The following is a 19,235-nucleotide window of genomic DNA, read 5'->3' on the forward strand; positions in this document are numbered from 1 at the left end:
ATGTTGCGATTTCTTGTGATGGTGTAGTATTGATTTTAGATATGTAGTTTTCGAATACTATGAAGCATGTTTTAGGTTTTAGGTTTTTAAATTGATAAATTGCGATTTGAATATGTTATGCATGATTGTTAATTTCGAGCTTCAATCCCATCTTTTATGTATTAATTGATCTTTGGACGCATACTTAGGTTGATGAAGATGTAATTGAATCCATATTAAGGTGCTTGATTACACGCATTTTTATGCACGTAATTGCATTCTAAACACGTGAAATAAGCTAATCCTTAAGTAAATTAACATGTAGTTAATCTATTTTTATTTATTTGTAGGAAATCAGCGGAGTTGCGGAAATCGAAGAAAAATGGACACAGAAATGATGCAAAATGGTGAAAGTCGGAATTCTCGACAGAAGGACAAAATTATTTTACCTTTATTAACCAATTAACCATTAGTTAATTAACCTATTGTTAATTGGTTAATTAACTTGTTAATTAAGCAGGCATGCACGTTTTGGTCTAATTAATTGGTCTGACCAATTGTGAGTTGACAAGTGGCATGGACCTCGTTTGTCTTCATTCAAATTATGCAGCAGCTAATCCCGTGGGATGGAGCAACCATGGATCATTTCATTTTTTTCCTTCCCTTGTCTTAATTCCAAAACGCACCGGATCGTCCAAAACCCGTATCCTTTTCTCCTCTCTCACAAACAATAGCCACGAAGTGACCCTTATATATTCAATCTCTGGGAACATATAGAACAGCGCCGCACACACAAACAGTAGCCGCAGGGGGCAGTCCTTTGGGCTGCTCTGTCTCCCTCCTTCTCCATTTTTCATAATAGTTTTAGTTTTCTTTTGGGTATTCATAGAATTTCTCACACAAGCTTCAAGCATTCATCAAGAGCTACAAGATTCAAGCTAATTGTGGGAGTTGTAATTCAAGGGAAGTCATATTAGTTTCCTAGCTAATTGTGGCTACCTTTGTTTTCTCCTACACTTCTATAATCTTTTCTCTTTGAATTTTGTATCTTTGTTGTTCATAATTATGGATTGTGAGTAATTTCTTTGTTGGGGGTTAGGGTTGTGTGCCCTAACCCAAATTTGATGTAATGGATGCTTAATTTGATTTGTATATGGAATTTGTTAATTATTGGATGCTTGTGTTTAATGATAATTGATTAGAATGCATGCTTAGGAATTGTCAACTCTTGGGTATGTGTTTTAATATTTCTAGATTGAAATTTAGGGGATGACATCCTTAGATTTTAGAGCTAGAACCCCGATTTAATAATCGTGGGAGATATAAGAATGGTTCACTACATGATTAACTTGATCGCAATTATGGTGAGCTTGGTTGCCTAATTCTTCGATCTCTAGGTCTCTTGATGTGAATTAGTGACCCTTGAACCGGCTCTAATTTATGCCAAGTGAGTTCCTACGGCCCTTGAACAGGAGTAGGAATACCATGAAAGAGAATTTTGGCCCTTGAGCCTTGAAAAGCCTTGGGTACGGCTTCTACCATCTTTAATAAATTGCATGTCAACCAAATTAGCATCTAGAGCATTGAATTAGGATTAGGATTCATCCCTAACTACCAATTCCATATTTATATTCATTTTCTAGTTTTCTTTACTTTATTTAATTTAGTTGTTGGTTAAAGTTTCTATTTAAATTCTTACACTTTAGTTATTAGAAATTCAAATTACAATTATCGGTGACAATTTCTATCTCATTGTAAATAGTCATCACTAGGTCTTAGTTTTGATTAGGCTTTGGTGCAAACCAAAGCCGAGCATTGCTAAGACTTGGTGCCTTACAGTAGCATTTTTATTTATTTTCTTTTTCTTTTTCTTTGTTTGCTAAGTGTCTTTATTTCCTATTACCCAAGGATTGTGGGTTAGCCATTAATCCTCATGGTACAATAAACTTTGGGCATAATATTTCCCTATCTTGACAATGATACGTACGCTTGCGTAAATGTGTATCAAGTCAGTGCTAGCGTTCTAGGCTTTAATAATTTAAGTGGAAAACCTAAAATTACTTAGGTAAATTAACAATGAGTCCTGCATGCTTGATTAGCGTTCTAACTTGTGTTCTTGGTTGAATTGATAAAACTTCTATGGTGCTTTATGCGTTAAAAGTGTTTTTGTTAGTGATCAGCTATCACTAGTAATTGCATGCTTAATAGGATTAATTATGGTGAGTTCATCTAGTAAATTTAATTAAGGGAAGTAAAAAGAAATTTGTATGTGTTCATCTTTGTTCTTGATGATTATATGCTTTAACATTTAAATTTGTTCCATTCATATAAATCTACTTGATTCTGTGTTTTGATGTGCCACATGTATATATTAGTTGTTAATTTAGAAAATAAATCCTAAATCCCCTTCTATATGTAAATCGTAAATATTGTGAATATGTATATAATATATAGTTTTGTTTGGTCTAACGTTTTATTTTTTAGAAATTAATAAGTCTCTAATCCCCGGTTGAACGATCCCTACTTATTCTTACTATATTGATAGGATTTTAAATTGAGCACTAACTTTGTGCAGATCAGATTGACGATGGCGGTTGTCTGCTATTTCAAGGACGATTGACGATGGTGATCTTGTTTCGAGGCTGGGCATCGTCCACGTCTTTCAGTGGTGTTTCTCTCTGCCAACCATGGTCTTCGGAGGATGTTATTGTCGTCGGCGCAGGTGATGGTTCACATAGATCCGGTAATGGTGGATCTGGTGATTAGGTCGCTACGAGGGCGGTGTGTTATGTCTGATGGTGATAACAACTGGGTATCCTCTTCGAGCTTGGCTGTTTAGGGATTGTTGGATCCTGTGATATTGGATTCTAGTTTTGTTTATGCAGGTTGGTTCGATCTTTTTCTTGGAATTCTCCAGGCCGCTGGTGGGCTAGCGATCAGAGATCGAACTGGCTGTGGTGCTGGGTTGGCAGTTAAGGATCGAGCTGGCAACTATGTAGAATGATCTAGAACTGGGATACTGGCGGGTTTTGCAAATGGGTCTAGATCTGGGATCCTAGTGGGGTTTAGGCTTGGACTGCTGCCCACTATCTTTGTGGGCTGTTTATCACTTGCTAAATTGGCTTGGGGCTCTTGTGCATTACTGGTATTGTATTTGAAAACCATGTCTATGGTAACTGTTTGTGAAAGATCGTCTGCAAACATGGCCATGTTCTGACAATCTTGGCCGGCTTCGATTTTTGGGTGAAAGATTGCTCTCTGGCCTACGCCAAATTGACTTTTGTCATTTTGTGCATTGAATTTGCATGGGTAGTCAAACCACCAATTATTCAATTCACTACATGGCTGCAATCCATACTGTAAAATCAGCTTTGCTTTTAGATGCTGCTGGTATTGCTCCTTTAATTTTCCTTGTATTTTCGATGCATTTTGTGCATCTATTCCTTTCGTACTGTTTATTTTCTTTATGTATGCATTTTTGCATCTTATCGTTGCATTCTTCTATAGTTCAATAAAATTTATCAATGTTGTGCGAATGCCAAGAATTACATATAAATTTATTGTGATAGACATGACTCTAGAAAAACATAAAAAGTATTTATCAGTAGTAGTGTTTGAACTGTAGACTAGTAGATTGCTAAACTTTGAACTTTTGAAGTCATCAAATTAGTACATGAACTCAAACAAGACACTAGAACGTGTATTTTCGTATGTTTGGAATTCAAACCTTTTGCATTGTCCAGAGCCGGCCTGAGGCAGGCGCCTCAAGCCACTGGTTGTCGGAGGGCCTCTGGAAATTTTATTTTTGATATAGTTCATATATATCTATAAACTTTGCACATAAATCATCTATATTTGCATCAGTGCAGGGGTAGGCTGAAAATTATTCATCCACTCCAACTGTGGTTCGAATCCTGATAGGGCCCTTTTTAGGTTTTTTCCCCCCTTCTTTTTATATGTTTCTAAAGCCTTTTTTAGATCTGTGTATCAAAAATTTTCTTCCTTTTGTATGTTTTTAAATCTAGAATTTTTTTTCTATTATAAATCTGCAAATAGTAACATAAACTTTAGGGTTAAAATTTGATTAGTCCTTATGCTTTGTCTTCAATATCATTTCAGTCTCTGACCTTTCAATTTCATCCAAAAACTCTTTGATCTCTCAATTTCTCTCTAATAGATCCCCTCCGTCCAAATGATCCGTTAAGTTGCTGACGTGGCAATTCATTCCACGGCAACTCAGCTATATAAAAGTGAAATGTCCAATATATCCCTGTATTTTTTCTCCTTTCTTTTTTTTAAATTTTTAAATTTTTTTTTTTTTTACTTTTCTTCCTACTTTCTTCTTCTTCACACCCAAAAAACCACCGCCACTTGCCTGCTACCACCATACCACCACCGAGAAAGGGGAATTTGCTTCTGAATTTCACATTATATGTACACTGATATAAGTAGAATTAGTGAAAGAAATCAAAAGCTTTAAGCTTTCGAACCTCAATTCAATTACATATCCAAACCAAATCACACTCTCAATTAAACTATAAAACATGAATCAAAAACACAAATAAATAAGATCATATAGAAAACCTTACAAAAATTCAAATACCCAAATGAGGATTTGAATCAAAACACTTCACCCAGCAAAACCTTACCAAAAACTCAAATACCCAGAACATATAGGCGGATTACGGCGGGTGTTGCGCGGCCTGGGCAGCGTCTGTGTTGGGCTGGGGGAGTACCAAGATTGCATATGTTGTCCTTTTGCCTAGGGATGGCAATGGGGAGGGTAGGGTAAGGGGATGGCAATGGGTAGCATCCTCTTCACATTAGGATATGGCAAAATCGGCTCTTGAGAGAAAACTAATGGTGGGGTAAATTTCAAGTTACCCATGGGACCCTTAAGGGTGCTCACGGTCCCACTAGGATCCCTAGCCAACACGGCCTCCCCTAGTGAAGAATAGACCGGAGTACTCCTATCCTTAGGACCTCCACTAGTTATATGAGAATCTTCCGCCTTATTTCTCCCATTTGATGTAGGCTCCGAATTTTTAGCATGAGGCTTCCTTTTAGAAGAGTCTTCCACCTTATTTCTCCCCCGGTCTTCCACCTTATTGCTCCCCATATGATCACTAGAAGATGATGCAATAGTAGTGGTAGGCCCAAAGTGAACATGCTTAGGTGGTGTGGATGAAGTAGGTACATGAGACTTTGAAGATGTAGAATGAGATAAAGAAGAATTCCTTCCTTGTGCACCTCCGGGAAGTACATTTTCTTCCTCCCCGGCTTCCTTATCCACCCCCTTATTTCTTCCTTTTGTATACAAAGCCACATCACCCACTCCAATTTCCGGGGGTACATTTTCTTCCCCCCGGTTCCCATCCGCCTTTGAATTAAAATCATGCATATTTAAAGAATTTTCAACATTGCCACGAGGTACATTTTCTTCCCTCGTGGCACCATCAATCAATTCAAAATCACTATCACTAGAGCAATCCTCTACCATAACATACTCATCACTAGAATTTGAAATGGGGGAGTTGGGAGCATGCATAGGAGAGGGAACATAACCATTATAGGAATGGGATGAGGAGGAATAGGGGTCATACATATTATCATACACATGCAAGGGAGTAGGAGATGAAGTTTGTGGCATGTGTACCTTATTGTCGTAGACCTTTCCACTTCTAAGAATAGATATAGCATTTGCTTGCTCATTGTGGCGAGGATTAGGCACTGTATTGCTAGGAAGAGACCCTTGCGGTCTTGAGTGCATAGAAGATGCCATTTGCCCAACTTGAGTCTCCAATTTGTGCAAGCCCGCTTGAAGAGAATCAATAGCTTGCTTGTTGATCGCATTTGTAGAATTTTGAGCTTCTATGAGTTTACTCATCAACTCTTCAAAACCGGGTTTGCTAGGCTCACTAGAATGCAAAGGAGCATGTGACATAGATGTATGATTGTAATTTCCGCCTTGGTTGCCTCCATGAAAAGCACTAGAACCACCTTGAAACTTGGTGTTTCCATAGCCACTACCTTGCACAAATCCGGGAGGACCATTTTGAACATTCGAACCATAAGGATAAGTGACATTCCCATGTGTACCATATGCATAGGTGAAATCTGCCCTTGATTGTTGTGAGGGCCAAAAGATGAAAAACTTGAGCCATTTTGGCTATGCGATGCACCATAGTAACCTCCTTGACCTTGGGGTATAAAACTTGAGTTACTAGAGCCTCTTTGAACATAGCTAGAACCTCCTTGCCCTTGATGACTATAAGAACCACCACCTTGCGAACTTGATCCACCTTGGTTGCCTCCCCATGAAAAATTGGGGTGATTCCTCCACCCCGGATTATATGTTGGTGAGTAAGGGTCATTCTTTTGTTGCCTTCCTTGAAAATTATTTATTACCCTTGCTTGCTCCTCCACAAAATCGGGATATTGATGTGCTAAATGACATTCTTGAGTAACATGGCTAGGAGACTCACATAAAAGACAAGTAGAAAGAGTAGAATGCATGGCCTTGACTTGTGAAATGTGTGGCTCACGATCTTGATTTTCAAGTAATTGCTCCATCTTTTTCTCAAGTCTATCTAACTTTGAACTCATCATTCCATCACTTGGCATAGACACCTCATAAATCCCACGACCTCTAGGTAAAGGCTCTCGGCCTCTCACATCATCAATACCATGCTCACGAGTCCGTGGCTCATCATACAACTCACGGCTCCTCCTTGAATCATCAAGGGTGTCACGGCCTCTCCTAGGCTCATCATAGGAATCTCGACTCTTATGCTCATCATACAATTCACGGCTCCTTGGCTTCTCAAATTCATCTCTTGGTCTTCTTCTTCGGTCATGAGAGTCCCACCTTGCACTTTGCTTAGATAAGTCTTCAATGATACCCCAAGTTTCCGTAGCATGCTTATTTTCAATGCTTCCAAGTGCGGCATTATCCACACGTCTTCTAGATTCCTGTAGCAAGCCTCTATGCAATGAATCAATAAGTAACCACTTATCTAGGCCATGGTGAGGGCATCCAAGGTCAATGTCCTTGAATCTCTCCCATGCCTCATGCAAAGTCTCTCCATCAAATTGAATAAACCGCAAGATATCATCTCTCATACTTGTAGTCCGGTGGGGAGGAAAAAATGCATTCAAAAACTCTTCTTGAAGTTGACGCCATGATCGTATACTCGCGGGAGGTAGTCTATGTAACCATTCTCTTGCCCGGTCTTGTAGTGAAAAGGGAAAAAGACGCATCTTCAAGCTATCCGGTGTAAGTCCTCCCAATTGTAGTGTACCACATACTTCTTCAAACATCTTCACATGAGTGTAAGGCCTCTCTTGACTAAAGCCATTGAACTTTGGCAAAATTTGAAGAGTAGAAGACTTGATCTCAAAATTGACTCCACAAGGTGGCAAGACAATACAAGAAGGTTGGTTGACAACGGTAGGACAACTATAGGCTCTAATTGGTCTCTCATTATTCTCCGCGTCACCCATTTCTACCTCTTCAACTCTTGGACTTAGTGATCTCTCCTCTAAAATAGGTGAAGTAGTCCTTGATGGTGCAAAAGATTTAGTCCTCGGATTTCTCACCCTTTTTCTTGGTCGACCTCTTCCTCTCTTATTAGGAAGTTCACTCATGCACCTTCAAAAGAAAACTATGAAAATGATTAGAAACTAGAATTCAAGAAAAACACAAGTAATTCAAACAAATAATTAAACCTCTTTTTTTTTTCTTCTTCTTTTCTACTACAATAATAAAAACTCAACAAGTAACATATAACACAAAAGTAAAAATCTGGAATTTTTTTTTTATGGCAATAAAAATTACCAAAATATATTTTCAATATTTAACACACACAAATCAAAATAAAGAAAAAGCTAGAAAAATATGCAAAGTGCCTAAGAATCCGAACACCAAGGGAATAAGGTTTTTACACCCTAATCCTCGGCAACGGCGCCATTGATTCGGTGCCTATACTAGCGCCTCACGCGTAATACAACACGGTCATCAAGTTTAGGGCAATTAAATTAAGCTCCAAGTATCGTACCCAAGGGAATAGGGAACCCCTACTTAGTTACGGACAACTAAGCACAAATACAAATTATCCTAGCAACAAGTATCCGAAATTGTGATTTTTAATTGTGAAGACTTAAACTAAATTTAAGAACCGAAAATAGAAAATTGCTAAAAATGAAAAATGCAATGCTAAAGTAGTTTGCGAAAAAATTCAAGACAAGAGAGTGTTGGGTGCTAGGGAGGTTCCTTCACCCAAATCCTATGTGCCGGAAGCTAATCTAATGTAGATGCAAAATTCTTCATTTGGCGGTAGTCGTATCCTAGGCGGTTCAAGGCTCAAGGACCATATATTCTCAATTACGGTATTAATGTGCCGTTTCAAGGGTCACACAAACTCAATTAGAAAGAGGTAGAGCCGGTTTAATGGTCTCTAAGTCGCTCTAATTGGCATAAAGCTCAAGAATTAGACCACTAAGCAATTCACCCTCGCAATCACGCGGCGGGTGTAAATCACCATGCTTATAACCCCTACAATACCAAATTGAGGGTTCTAGCTTAGGAATTAAAGGAGGTCAAGCCCCTAATTCCGTCCTAGACATGCTCAAAATACATACCCTAGAGTTGACTAGGCTCCTAGACATGCATTTCAACTCAATGAAAATTGATATAAGCATCCAATAAAATAAATTGCATCAATGACATTAAAATAGACATCCTTTACATAAAATTTGGGCTAGGGCACACAACCCTAGCCCCCAACAAAATTTCTACTCACTACCCATAAATATATACATCATCAATTCCATCAATTTCATACAATAAAAGAGGAAAAGGTATAGAAGAGGGAGAACAACCAAGACAAGTTACAAATGCTAAAAAGCAAACATAACAAGCCTTGGAATTATAATTTCTCCCTTTTTACCCAAGTGGTGATTAATCCCCTTATGCTTGAAGTGCTTCCCCTTTGAATATTGTGAAATTGATGAGAAGATGGAATTTTGGTGAAGTGAATCTTAGTGAGGAAGTATGAATCTTGGTGAGGTGGGTTGGATTTTGGTGAGGAGAAGAAAATCTTAGTGACGTGGTGTGAATCTTGGTGAGGTGGGTTGGATTTTGGTGAGGAGAAGAAATCTTGGTGAGGAGAAGGGAAAAATGGAGAAGGAAGGAATTGTGGTGAGGTTTGGTGGTGTGTGGCTGTTCGGCGTGTTGGAGGAGAAGGAAAATGGGAATTGGAATTAATAGTGAGGTCTGGGCGTGAGAGAGGAAGGAGAGAGGAAATGAGGTTAATTATATGTGGTCTGGTGAGAGGGGAAGAAGAGAGATACGTGGTCTGGTGAGAGAGGAAGAAGAAAGAAAGATAAGCTAAGCTGATGTGTCAGCTTATGAGAGGAAGAGAGAAAAAGAAAAGAAAGCTATGAGAGGAAGGGAGGAAGAGAAAAAAACTGGGCACGTGAGAAGAGGGAAGGGTCAGCTGCTGACGTCAGCAAAATCAGAAATTTTTTTTTCTTTCTTTCTTTCACCTTTTTCTTTCTTTTCCTCAATTTTCTTCTCTCTTCTCTCTTCTTTCTTCTGTCTTCTCAATGCAGTTCCACAACATATTATCAAATGTGATTAGATTCCGCTCCCTTGATAGTGTTGACTACGGTTGACCCGCATTGACTATTTCGTCATTTTGTAGAAAACTTCAATTAACTCCAATTTCACACAATTTTCTCTCGTTTCCGCAATTCCGCTTATTTTCTACAAAATAAATAAAAATAGATTAATTACATATTAATTGACATGGGGATTTGCTTATTTATAGTGTTTTAAATATAATTACACGCATTTAAATGCGTATAATCACACCCCCACACTTGAACTTTGCTTGTCCCCAAGCAAACTAAATGTAAATTAATAGCCAAAAATCTATTAACTCAAACACATATGCTCAAACATAAAGAAAATGTGGTATTAGCCTTTCCAACCATAACCCTCGGAGAACTAATTATGTATATGACCATAAAGTTGATGAAGCACAACATAGGACTTACGAATTTCTAAGGCAATTAAGAAGCACATATGAGAAATGCTCAAGTATATGCATGGGTTGACCATGTGTCAAATCAATCCACCACAATCAAATAGGCACATAGAAGACCCGATATAACCCGCTAAACTCACATAGGTTCACTACATATTACCGCTCAAGTGTTTAGGGGCTATATGTGTTTCACTCAAAAGTAACTTCACAACACGCGCCGCCATATGCTTGCTCTTCGATCTCATCTCCGCTAGGTAACCCACAACATTCAAGATTAAGAGGTCTTTTATTTGGTTGTAATGGGGCTAAGGGCAAGTGGCTATAAGAAATGAAGGATAAGAAAATACAAAGTCCATAGAAGCTCGTGAAGCAACTCTCTCTTGTAGAGATATATATGACTTTTGCTTTCAAATGCTAACTCACTCACTCTAAACCCAATGTACAACCCACACTACATTATACTATAAGCAAAAATAATACTAGCTATTTATTATTATTATTTTTTTTTCTTTTCAACAATTTTTTTTTTTTTTTTTCGATCACCTTTTTTTTTCTTTTTTCTTTTTTCTTTTTTTCCTTTGAACCTTTTTTTTTTTTTTTTTTAGAACTTTCTTTTCTATACAAAACACTCACCCCCACACTTATTCTTTTGTAACCTCACACTTTTAACTTTTTCTTTCTTTTGAAGCACTCAAACATAAAGTCATTCTCTCGAATCGCTTCACCAACTACCATGGAATGGTAGGATATGAGTGTATAGGCTAGGTAGGAATTTGGGGTGGTAATGAACAAAAATGCTAAATATATAAATAGGCTCAAAGTGGCAATCTAGTGGTAAATATCTTTGGGCACATGCTTCTTTGGCCATGGTGGTATATAGTCCTAATGCCTCAATCCTTTCTATCATGTCGCAAGCTAAAAGTAGCCTCGAGAGGTCTCAAGCAAGTTCTAGATACGCAATGTCATGAAATTGTACACACATGAAAGAATAAGTGAATGAACAATGCATACACTATAGATATTAGGCTCAAAAGCTCACAAATAAGGCATGCAAGTTAATCAAATAATCTATATGCTTCTCTAACTATGATGAACGAACCTAACATAGGCTATGTGCACACATATAATCAAGCATAGATCACATATACACTCAATCACAAAACAAATTCAAAGTCCTAAATCATGCTTAATCTATCCACAATCATAACAAGTTAAGTTCATGGCTCGTCACTGGGGTTGGAAAAGGCATTAACCACTAAATTCTAATTACAAAAAGCTATCTATTTTTTTTTTTTTTATTTAGGGTGCCCGAGCCCTCACCCCCACACTTAAAACCAACATTGTCCTCAATGTTGTCAAGTGAGCTCGAAAGCTAAATCCAAGTCGGAATTAGGCATGAGAGTGAAGTCCGGGCGAAGGCACAAGAAAAACCTACACAAATATACTAAACTAAATGCGGAGAAAAGATACGGAAACCCCCTTTGGCGACCCTCCATTGCTCACGACCTTTGGAGAAGACTAACACGAGACACCAACCTCAAGGCACAAGGCCTTGACTTCCTTAACGTATGCTCCACAATAGCTCTAGGTGCTCATGTAAAGATCAACTCCATTGAGAAATATGTAGTGTCCAAGAGCAATCGGTCATAAATAGGCAAAGAATAAGGACAAGGGTCCTCCATTAAGCTCATAGCCTTGATCCCATCAATTCACAACCCAAAGTCATTCTCCATGCCAAATATCTCCATATTCTCCGAATTCCAACCACCTCCCAACCTCCCAAAAATAACAAGAAATTAAACTACTTACCACAACTATCAACAAGGAAAGTAAACATCATAAGTATGCTAGGGTTGCCTCCCAAGCGAGCGCTTTGTTTAAGGACTTCATTGCCGATCCATATGTCAAAAGAGTGAGTCAAGGAACATCTTGGAGGATGATCACCTCCTCTTGAGAGTCAAAGGTAGAGTCCATATAGGGCTTCAATCGGTGCCCATTTACCTTGAAGGGTTCCCCACCATTGAGGTTCTTGATTGCTATAGCGCCATGTGGGAAAACTTCAACTACTTCAAATGGGCCGCTCCACCTAGATCTCAACTTCCCGGGAAATAGCTTGAGCCTAGAATTGTATAGGAGAACCTTTTGCTTGGGCAGAAATGTCTTCTTCACCAAGTGTCGATCATGTATCACCTTGGTCTTCTCCTTAAACAATTTGGCACTTTCATATGCCTCTTCCCGAATCTCCTCCAACTCACAAAGATCAAGCTTCCGCTTCTCACCACTTGCTTCCAAGTCAAAATTCAAAAATTTGATAGCCCACATAGCTTTGTGCTCAAGCTCGACCGAAAGGTGACAATTCTTTCCATAGCATAAACGGAAGGGAGACATGCCGATAGGGGTCTTATATGCGGTCCGATAGGCTCATAAAGCATTATCAAGTTTAATGGCCCAATCCTTTCTAGAAGAGTTGACCGTCTTTTCCAATATCCGTTTAATCTCCCTATTTGACACCTCCACTTGACCAGAGGTTTGAGGATGGTAAGGTGTGGCAACCTTATGCTTGACCCCGTATTTCTTCAACAAAGCATCAAAAGTCCGGTTGATAAAATGTGTCCCACCATCACTAATGATAATCCTAGGAGTCCCAAATCGAGAGAAAATATGCTCCTTTAAGAACTTAGTGACTACCTTGGAATCATTCTTCCGTGTGGCCTTAGCTTCAACCCACTTTGAAACGTAATCAACCGCAACTATGATATATTCATTCCCATGAGACTTCGGAAAGGGTCCCATAAAGTCAATGCCCCAACAATCAAAAATCTCAACTCCCATAATGTTAGTGAGAGGCATTTGGTCCTTGGAGGATATATTCCCGGTCCTTTGGCATCTATTACATTGAAGAACAAAAGTATGGCAATCCCGAAATAATGTAGGCCAAAAAAAACCGGATTGAAGAATCTTGAAAGCTGTCCTCCTCCCACCAAAATGACCTCCACATAAAGATGAGTGGCACAATGAGATAATCTTTGGGGCTTCCCACTGAGGAATACAACGTCTAATCACTTGGTCTTTGCCCACCTTCCACAAGTACGGGTCGTCCCAAATATAAGATCGAGCATCACGAAGAAACTTCTTTCTAGCTTGTGCATCATAGTGATCTGGAATGAAAGTACAATTGCTAGCCCAATAATTCACAAAGTCTGCAAACCAAGGCGTCTCAATATCAACATGGAATAAGTACTCATCGGGAAAATGCTCAACCAATGGTATAGCAGAAGAATCTCCACCATGCTCAAGTCTAGACAAATGATCCGCAACAAGGTTTTCCCGACCCGGCTTATCCTTGATCTCTAAATCAAACTCTTGGAGTAATAGCACCCAACGAATCAAACGGGGCTTGGCATCTTTCTTACTCAACAAATATCTCAATGCCGCATGATCTGTATGGACTATCACCTTCGAACCCAAGAGATAACCTCTAAACTTTTCAAGAGCAAAAATCACCGCTAGTAGTTCTTTCTCGGTAGTAGTGTAGTTCATTTGAGCCTCATTCAAAGTCCTACTAGCATAATATATAGCATGCAAGCGCTTATCTCGCTTTTGACCAAGCACGGCTCCCAAGGCAAATTCTGATGCATCACACATAATTTTAAATGGGAGTGACCAATCGGGAGCAACAATAATAGGTGCTTGTGTCAACCTCTCCTTAAGCAACTCAAAAGCACGTAGGCAATCGGAGGTGAACTCAAATTTAGAATCTTTCGCCAAGAGATCACATAGAGGTTTAGAGATTAAGGAAAAATTCTCAATAAACCGCCGATAAAATCCCGCATGTCCCAAGAAACTCCTCACACCCTTCACACTAGTCGGAGGTGGTAACCGTGCAATCAAATCAATTTTCGCCTTGTCAACCTCAATGCCTCTTGATGAAACAACATGCCCTAATACAATCCCCTCATCTACCATGAAATGACATTTTTCCCAATTCAAGACCAAATTGGTCTCCTCACATCTTGTAAGTACAAGTGATAGATGGGCAAGGCAATCATCGAAGTTATCTCCATGTATGCTAAAATCATCCATAAATACCTCCATAAATTTCTCAGTCATATCATGAAAAATAGACATCATTAACCTTTGAAATGTAGCGGGGGCATTGCAAAGCCCAAATGGCATTCTCCGATAGGCAAACGTGCCGAATGGACAAGTAAAAGTGGTCTTATCTTGGTCTTCAGGGGCGATTGCTATTTGGTTATACCCGGAGTACCCATCCAAAAAGCAATAATGAGAGCGCCCCGATAAACGATCCAACATCATGTCAATAAAGGGTAAGGAAAAATGATCTTTTCGGGTAGTGACATTCAACTTCCGATAATCAATACATACGCGCCACCCGGTTTGTACCCTTTGTGCTACCTCTTCTCCTTTATCATTTGTTATCACCGTTACTCCACCTTTCTTAGGAACAACTTGCACCGGCGAAACCCACTTTGAATCGCTAATCGGATAGATCACACCCACATCAAGTAACTTAAGCACCTCGGCTTTTACCACCTGCATCATCGGAGGATTCAACCTCCTTTGAGCATCTCGCACCGGTTTTGAGTCCTCCTCCAAATGAATACGGTGCATACACTTAGAAAGACAAATGCCCTTAATGTCGGCAATTGTCCACCCTAAGGCATTCTTGTGCTCCTTCAAAACTTCAAGAAGCTTCCCTTCCTCCAACTCACTAAGCTTTGATGAAATAATAACCGGAAGGGTATCCTTGTCTCCAAGAAAAACATACTTCAATGTGGGCGGCAAGGGCTTCAACTCAAGTGTAGGTGGGCTCTCAAGAGATGGTACCGCTCTAGTAGTAATAGGAGGCAAAGGCACTATCTTGGGCTTGTATGCCTTATGGAATGGCATTATAGTCTCCATGTGATTCACCTCCTCCATTATGTCATCATCATTAAATCTCAAGCTAGACTCTTCAACAAGATCATCAATTATATCCATCGTCTCAACTCGAAAACAATCTTTGAGATACACCGAACTCTTCATTGTGAGCCCCGGAAAAATGTATCGAGCTTAATGGAGATCGTACACGAAGTTATTCAACGATCTCGATAAATGTTAGGATGCTCGAGGAAATTTTCAGAAATTTTCATAAAGTGAAATCCTCAATTTAGGAGTTGGATAATAAAGTACACGACACCACGAGTTCGTGGAAATTTTCGGGGAATTTTCTGGACACCCGAGCTATTTATAGCGATTTTCCGAAGTTGTTGAATTTTAGAAAATAAATTAAAGAAATAGGATTTTCTGCGGTGCAATCCTGGCCGTTGATCTATCCACCGCTTCATCCTGGCCCTTGATTACAATTTTGGTTGAGGTATATAAAGCCCTTGATCAGATCAAGGACAGAGATTGAATCAGTAAACACGAGAGAGAGAGAGAAGGATCGAGAGAGAAGCTCGAAGCTTCTGACCCGAAGGGAGAGCGCCAACCCGGAAGAGAAACCCGACCGGAAATCTCACCTCCGGCCACCGTTGGCCGAGAAATTTATGTCTATCGCCTCGTCTCGTCGTCGCCGTCACGCCTATGGTCTTCGATTGCCCATGCACCGGACGAGGAGGGAGAAACGTCAGTGAGAAGGTCTGAGTCTCTCCGGCGAGTTCTGCAATTTCCGGCCACCGTCGGAGCTGCAAGTGGTATGAAAAACTATCCCCTCGTCATGCTCTACACGTTTGTATGCTTAGTTTTCGAATTCGATTGTGTTCTGATGAAGTTATGTTCTTGGGTGAGTCGGCCTTCGTTGGAGTTGCAGAGCACGGCGGCGATTCTGGAGTTTTTGTGCTCGTTTTTGAAGTTGGTTCTCGTCCTAAAAATCAAAAAGTGATGCTCTGGTCCTTGCTGCACTTCGGACTAAATGAGAGAACTGGGATATACCCTGCTCGAAGTTCACCGAGCACAGGGGCTGCAAGTTCATGATTTCTATTAGCTCAAATCGAGCTACTTTGATTATCAAAGGTAAATTCAAGTTCTTGGAAGGAAACTATACTTCTTGTGAATTAATGCTGATTGGTTGGATGCAAGTTGAATCGGATATGTGATATAGAAATTGGTTTATCCTTATGTTGTTTGGCTAGAGAATCAACGGAATTATAGATTTTGAAATTGGTTGCATTGTTGATTTGATATTGTGAGCGTGTGTGTGAGGTTTCTGTCAAATATTGATTGCTGGTCATGAATGAGTTAGTGGTATGGGTTGTTATATTTGAACTGTGGCTATTGTTACTTGAGGGGTAACAATACAACAATTATGAACCGGTGGTGGAATGGATTGTGATTATCGTTTGTTTTTCTGTTCGAGTGGCTAAGGTGGTGGATGGCTATTGTTGATGAAATTGGCTAGGAATAAATATTTCGTTGGAAGATATTGGTTGTACGTGGTGGTGAAAAGTTTGAAAAATAATGGTCAAATTGGTCAAACTAAGAAATGTTGGTCAATCCTGGTCAAACCAGGAAAAAATAGTCATACGATTTATTAATCGTCGAGATTTTAATTACTAGTTCAATGAGATATTAACTATCAAAATGTCGGAACTTAGGACTCCAATTACCCGAGGAACAGAAGGTTCGCGACTCTCGGAGTACGTGAGAGAAAGCATCGGAATCCAGGTAGGGGATTCAGGACTCTCTTCGGTTAGTGAATTTCATATATATATTGTTATTAAAGTGATGCATGTTAAGTGGTACGGTTTGGTTAAATTCAAATGCAACGCATACTAACCAAATCGTGAGAAAATTTGTGATGGCTTGAGAGCGAAGGGTGGCTCTGACTTCCTTGGGTTCGATCCCCAAAACCTCCGGAGGGTTAGATACGCCGGTCGTCCGGGTATTCCGATCGTAATGACGGGCCCGGTACGTGTGCGTAGCTAGGTAGCGGACGCTCTCGCTACGCTTACCTGGTGATAAAGTAAATTGAGGTAAGGTCGTGTAGTGGGTCTATGGGACCGGCCATCTGGTAAGATTAAGCGCGCGTAATTCAATTTAGTATCATGCATCGATTTTCGAGTCAAAAAGTATTTTTATAAAGTTTGTCGTTCTTTTAAATACTTGGTTTAAGCATGTTTTCATACTGGGCAGCCCAAATATTTGTTTATTGGTTTTAAGTCTAGTTGAGGTAGAGTTCCTGTTGAGCAGCGAGGACGAAAGCTCACCCCCTACAACAGTATGGATGCAGGTACTGTGCACTGGTGACGGGACAATGGCGGACCGAGCTGGGTGTGCGGAACAAGTTTGGTAAATTGCCTTCTGGGCTTTATTCTTCTTTCTATTTCTCGAACTTTGTGTCCCGGAATTCTTGGGTCAAACGTAGTTAAATTCCTAGTCCTTAAATCTTGTGCCTCCTGAGTGAGCATGAGTCTGGACGAACAAATTGAACTTAGCGTTCAAGGATTTTCACCTCAAAAATATTGGTAGCTTCCGCTGTGTTTTACGAAAAGTTTTTCAAACAAAATGCCTAGCGGTCCTCTAGAATGTAAACTGAGTGTTTGGTTTATGTTTTAGAGACTCGCGGCACTGTAACGTGCTTAAGCTGGTGAGGTGCGGCTTGGGGCGTTACATTCATGACATCAAAAATTCGAAACCCAATAGTAGTGTCAAACACCGTCATAGTTAAGATTCCCTTTTGAACATCAATCTTGGTGCCAGCGGTTGCCATGAATGCCCGCCCCAAAATAATGGGAAGCTCCTCACTATCACTACTCAAAGGCTCCATATCTAAAACCACAAAGTCGGCGGGTATCAATATCTCATCAATTTTCACCAAGACATCCTCTACTACTCCTCTTGGGTAAACCACACTTCGGTCCGCCATTTGCAATCTAATCTTGACCGGTTTAATGTCCTCCAAAGCAAGTGATTTGTAGACTTCATAAGGCATAAGGTTGATACTCGCTCCAAGATCTAGAAGTGCCTTATCAAAATTTCTCAATCCAATGGTACAAGGGACAGTAAAGCATCCGGGATCTCCAAGTTTAGGAGGAAGCCTTCGTTGAATCACGGAAGAGGCCTCCTCTCTAAGAAACACATTTTCATCATCCCTAAACCGTCTCTTATTTGTGCACAATTCCTTCAAGTACTTGGCATATGAGGGTACTTGCTTAATGGCATCCAAAAGTGGAATATTAATATTCACCTTCTTGAACAATTCCATGAACTCCACATTTTGACGCTCTTTCTTCTTCTTGAGGTCTTGCATCCTCTTCACATTAGGATATGGCAAAATCGGCTCTTGAGAGAAAACTAATGGTGGGGTAAATTTCAAGTTACCCATGGGACCCTTAAGGGTGCTCACGGTCCCACTAGGATCCCTAGCCAACACGGCCTCCCCTAGTGAAGAATAGACCGGAGTACTCCTATCCTTAGGACCTCCACTAGTTATATGAGAATCTTCCGCCTTATTTCTCCCCTTTGATGTAGGCTCCGAATTTTTAGCATGAGGCTTCCTTTTAGAAGAGTCTTCCACCTTATTTCTCCCCCGGTCTTCCACCTTATTGCTCCCCATATGATCACTAGAAGATGATGCAATAGTAGTGGTAGGCCCAAAGTGAACATGCTTAGGTGGTGTGGATGAAGTAGGTACATGAGACTTTGAAGATGTAGAATGAGATAAAGAAGAATTCCTTCCTTGTGCACCTCCGGGAAGTACATTTTCTTCCTCCCCGGCTTCCTTATCCACCCCCTTATTTCTTCCTTTTGTATACAAAGCCACATCACCCACTCCAATTTCCGGGGGTACATTTTCTTCCCCCCGGTTCCCATCCGCCTTTGAATTAAAATCATGCATATTTAAAGAATTTTCAACATTGCCACGAGGTACATTTTCTTCCCTCGTGGCACCATCAATCAATTCAAAATCACTATCACTAGAGCAATCCTCTACCATAACATACTCATCACTAGAATTTGAAATGGGGGAGTTGGGAGCATGCATAGGAGAGGGAACATAACCATTATAGGAATGGGATGAGGAGGAATAGGGGTCATACATATTATCATACACATGCAAGGGAGTAGGAGATGAAGTTTGTGGCATGTGTACCTTATTGTCGTAGACCTTTCCACTTCTAAGAATAGATATAGCATTTGCTTGCTCATTGTGGCGAGGATTAGGCACCGTATTGCTAGGAAGAGACCCTTGCGGTCTTGAGTGCA

General features: G+C 40.0%; 1 protein-coding gene, 1 long non-coding RNA gene and 1 other non-coding gene across 3 annotated transcripts; 2 read left to right on the forward strand and 1 right to left on the reverse strand.

Annotated features, from left to right (window-relative positions):
- Positions 1 to 6,997: 6,997 nt before the first annotated feature.
- Positions 6,998 to 7,104, forward strand: LOC133735002 (small nucleolar RNA R71). The gene has a single exon (XR_009858742.1). It is a non-coding gene; the product is annotated as a small nucleolar RNA R71 (small nucleolar RNA).
- Positions 7,105 to 11,945: 4,841 nt separating this feature from the next.
- Positions 11,946 to 12,416, reverse strand: LOC133730866 (uncharacterized). The gene has a single exon (XM_062158377.1). The coding sequence runs from the start codon at positions 12,414 to 12,416 to the stop codon at positions 11,946 to 11,948; it is 471 nt and encodes a 156-aa protein (XP_062014361.1).
- Positions 12,417 to 15,998: 3,582 nt separating this feature from the next.
- Positions 15,999 to 17,311, forward strand: LOC133729160 (uncharacterized). Its single transcript, XR_009856253.1, has 3 exons — positions 15,999 to 16,043; positions 16,625 to 16,694; positions 17,249 to 17,311. It is a non-coding gene; the product is annotated as an uncharacterized LOC133729160 (long non-coding RNA).
- Positions 17,312 to 19,235: the final 1,924 nt, after the last annotated feature.

This window comes from Rosa rugosa, chromosome 2, assembly GCF_958449725.1.
Source record: "Rosa rugosa chromosome 2, drRosRugo1.1, whole genome shotgun sequence".
Lineage (NCBI taxonomy): Eukaryota > Viridiplantae > Streptophyta > Magnoliopsida > Rosales > Rosaceae > Rosa > Rosa rugosa.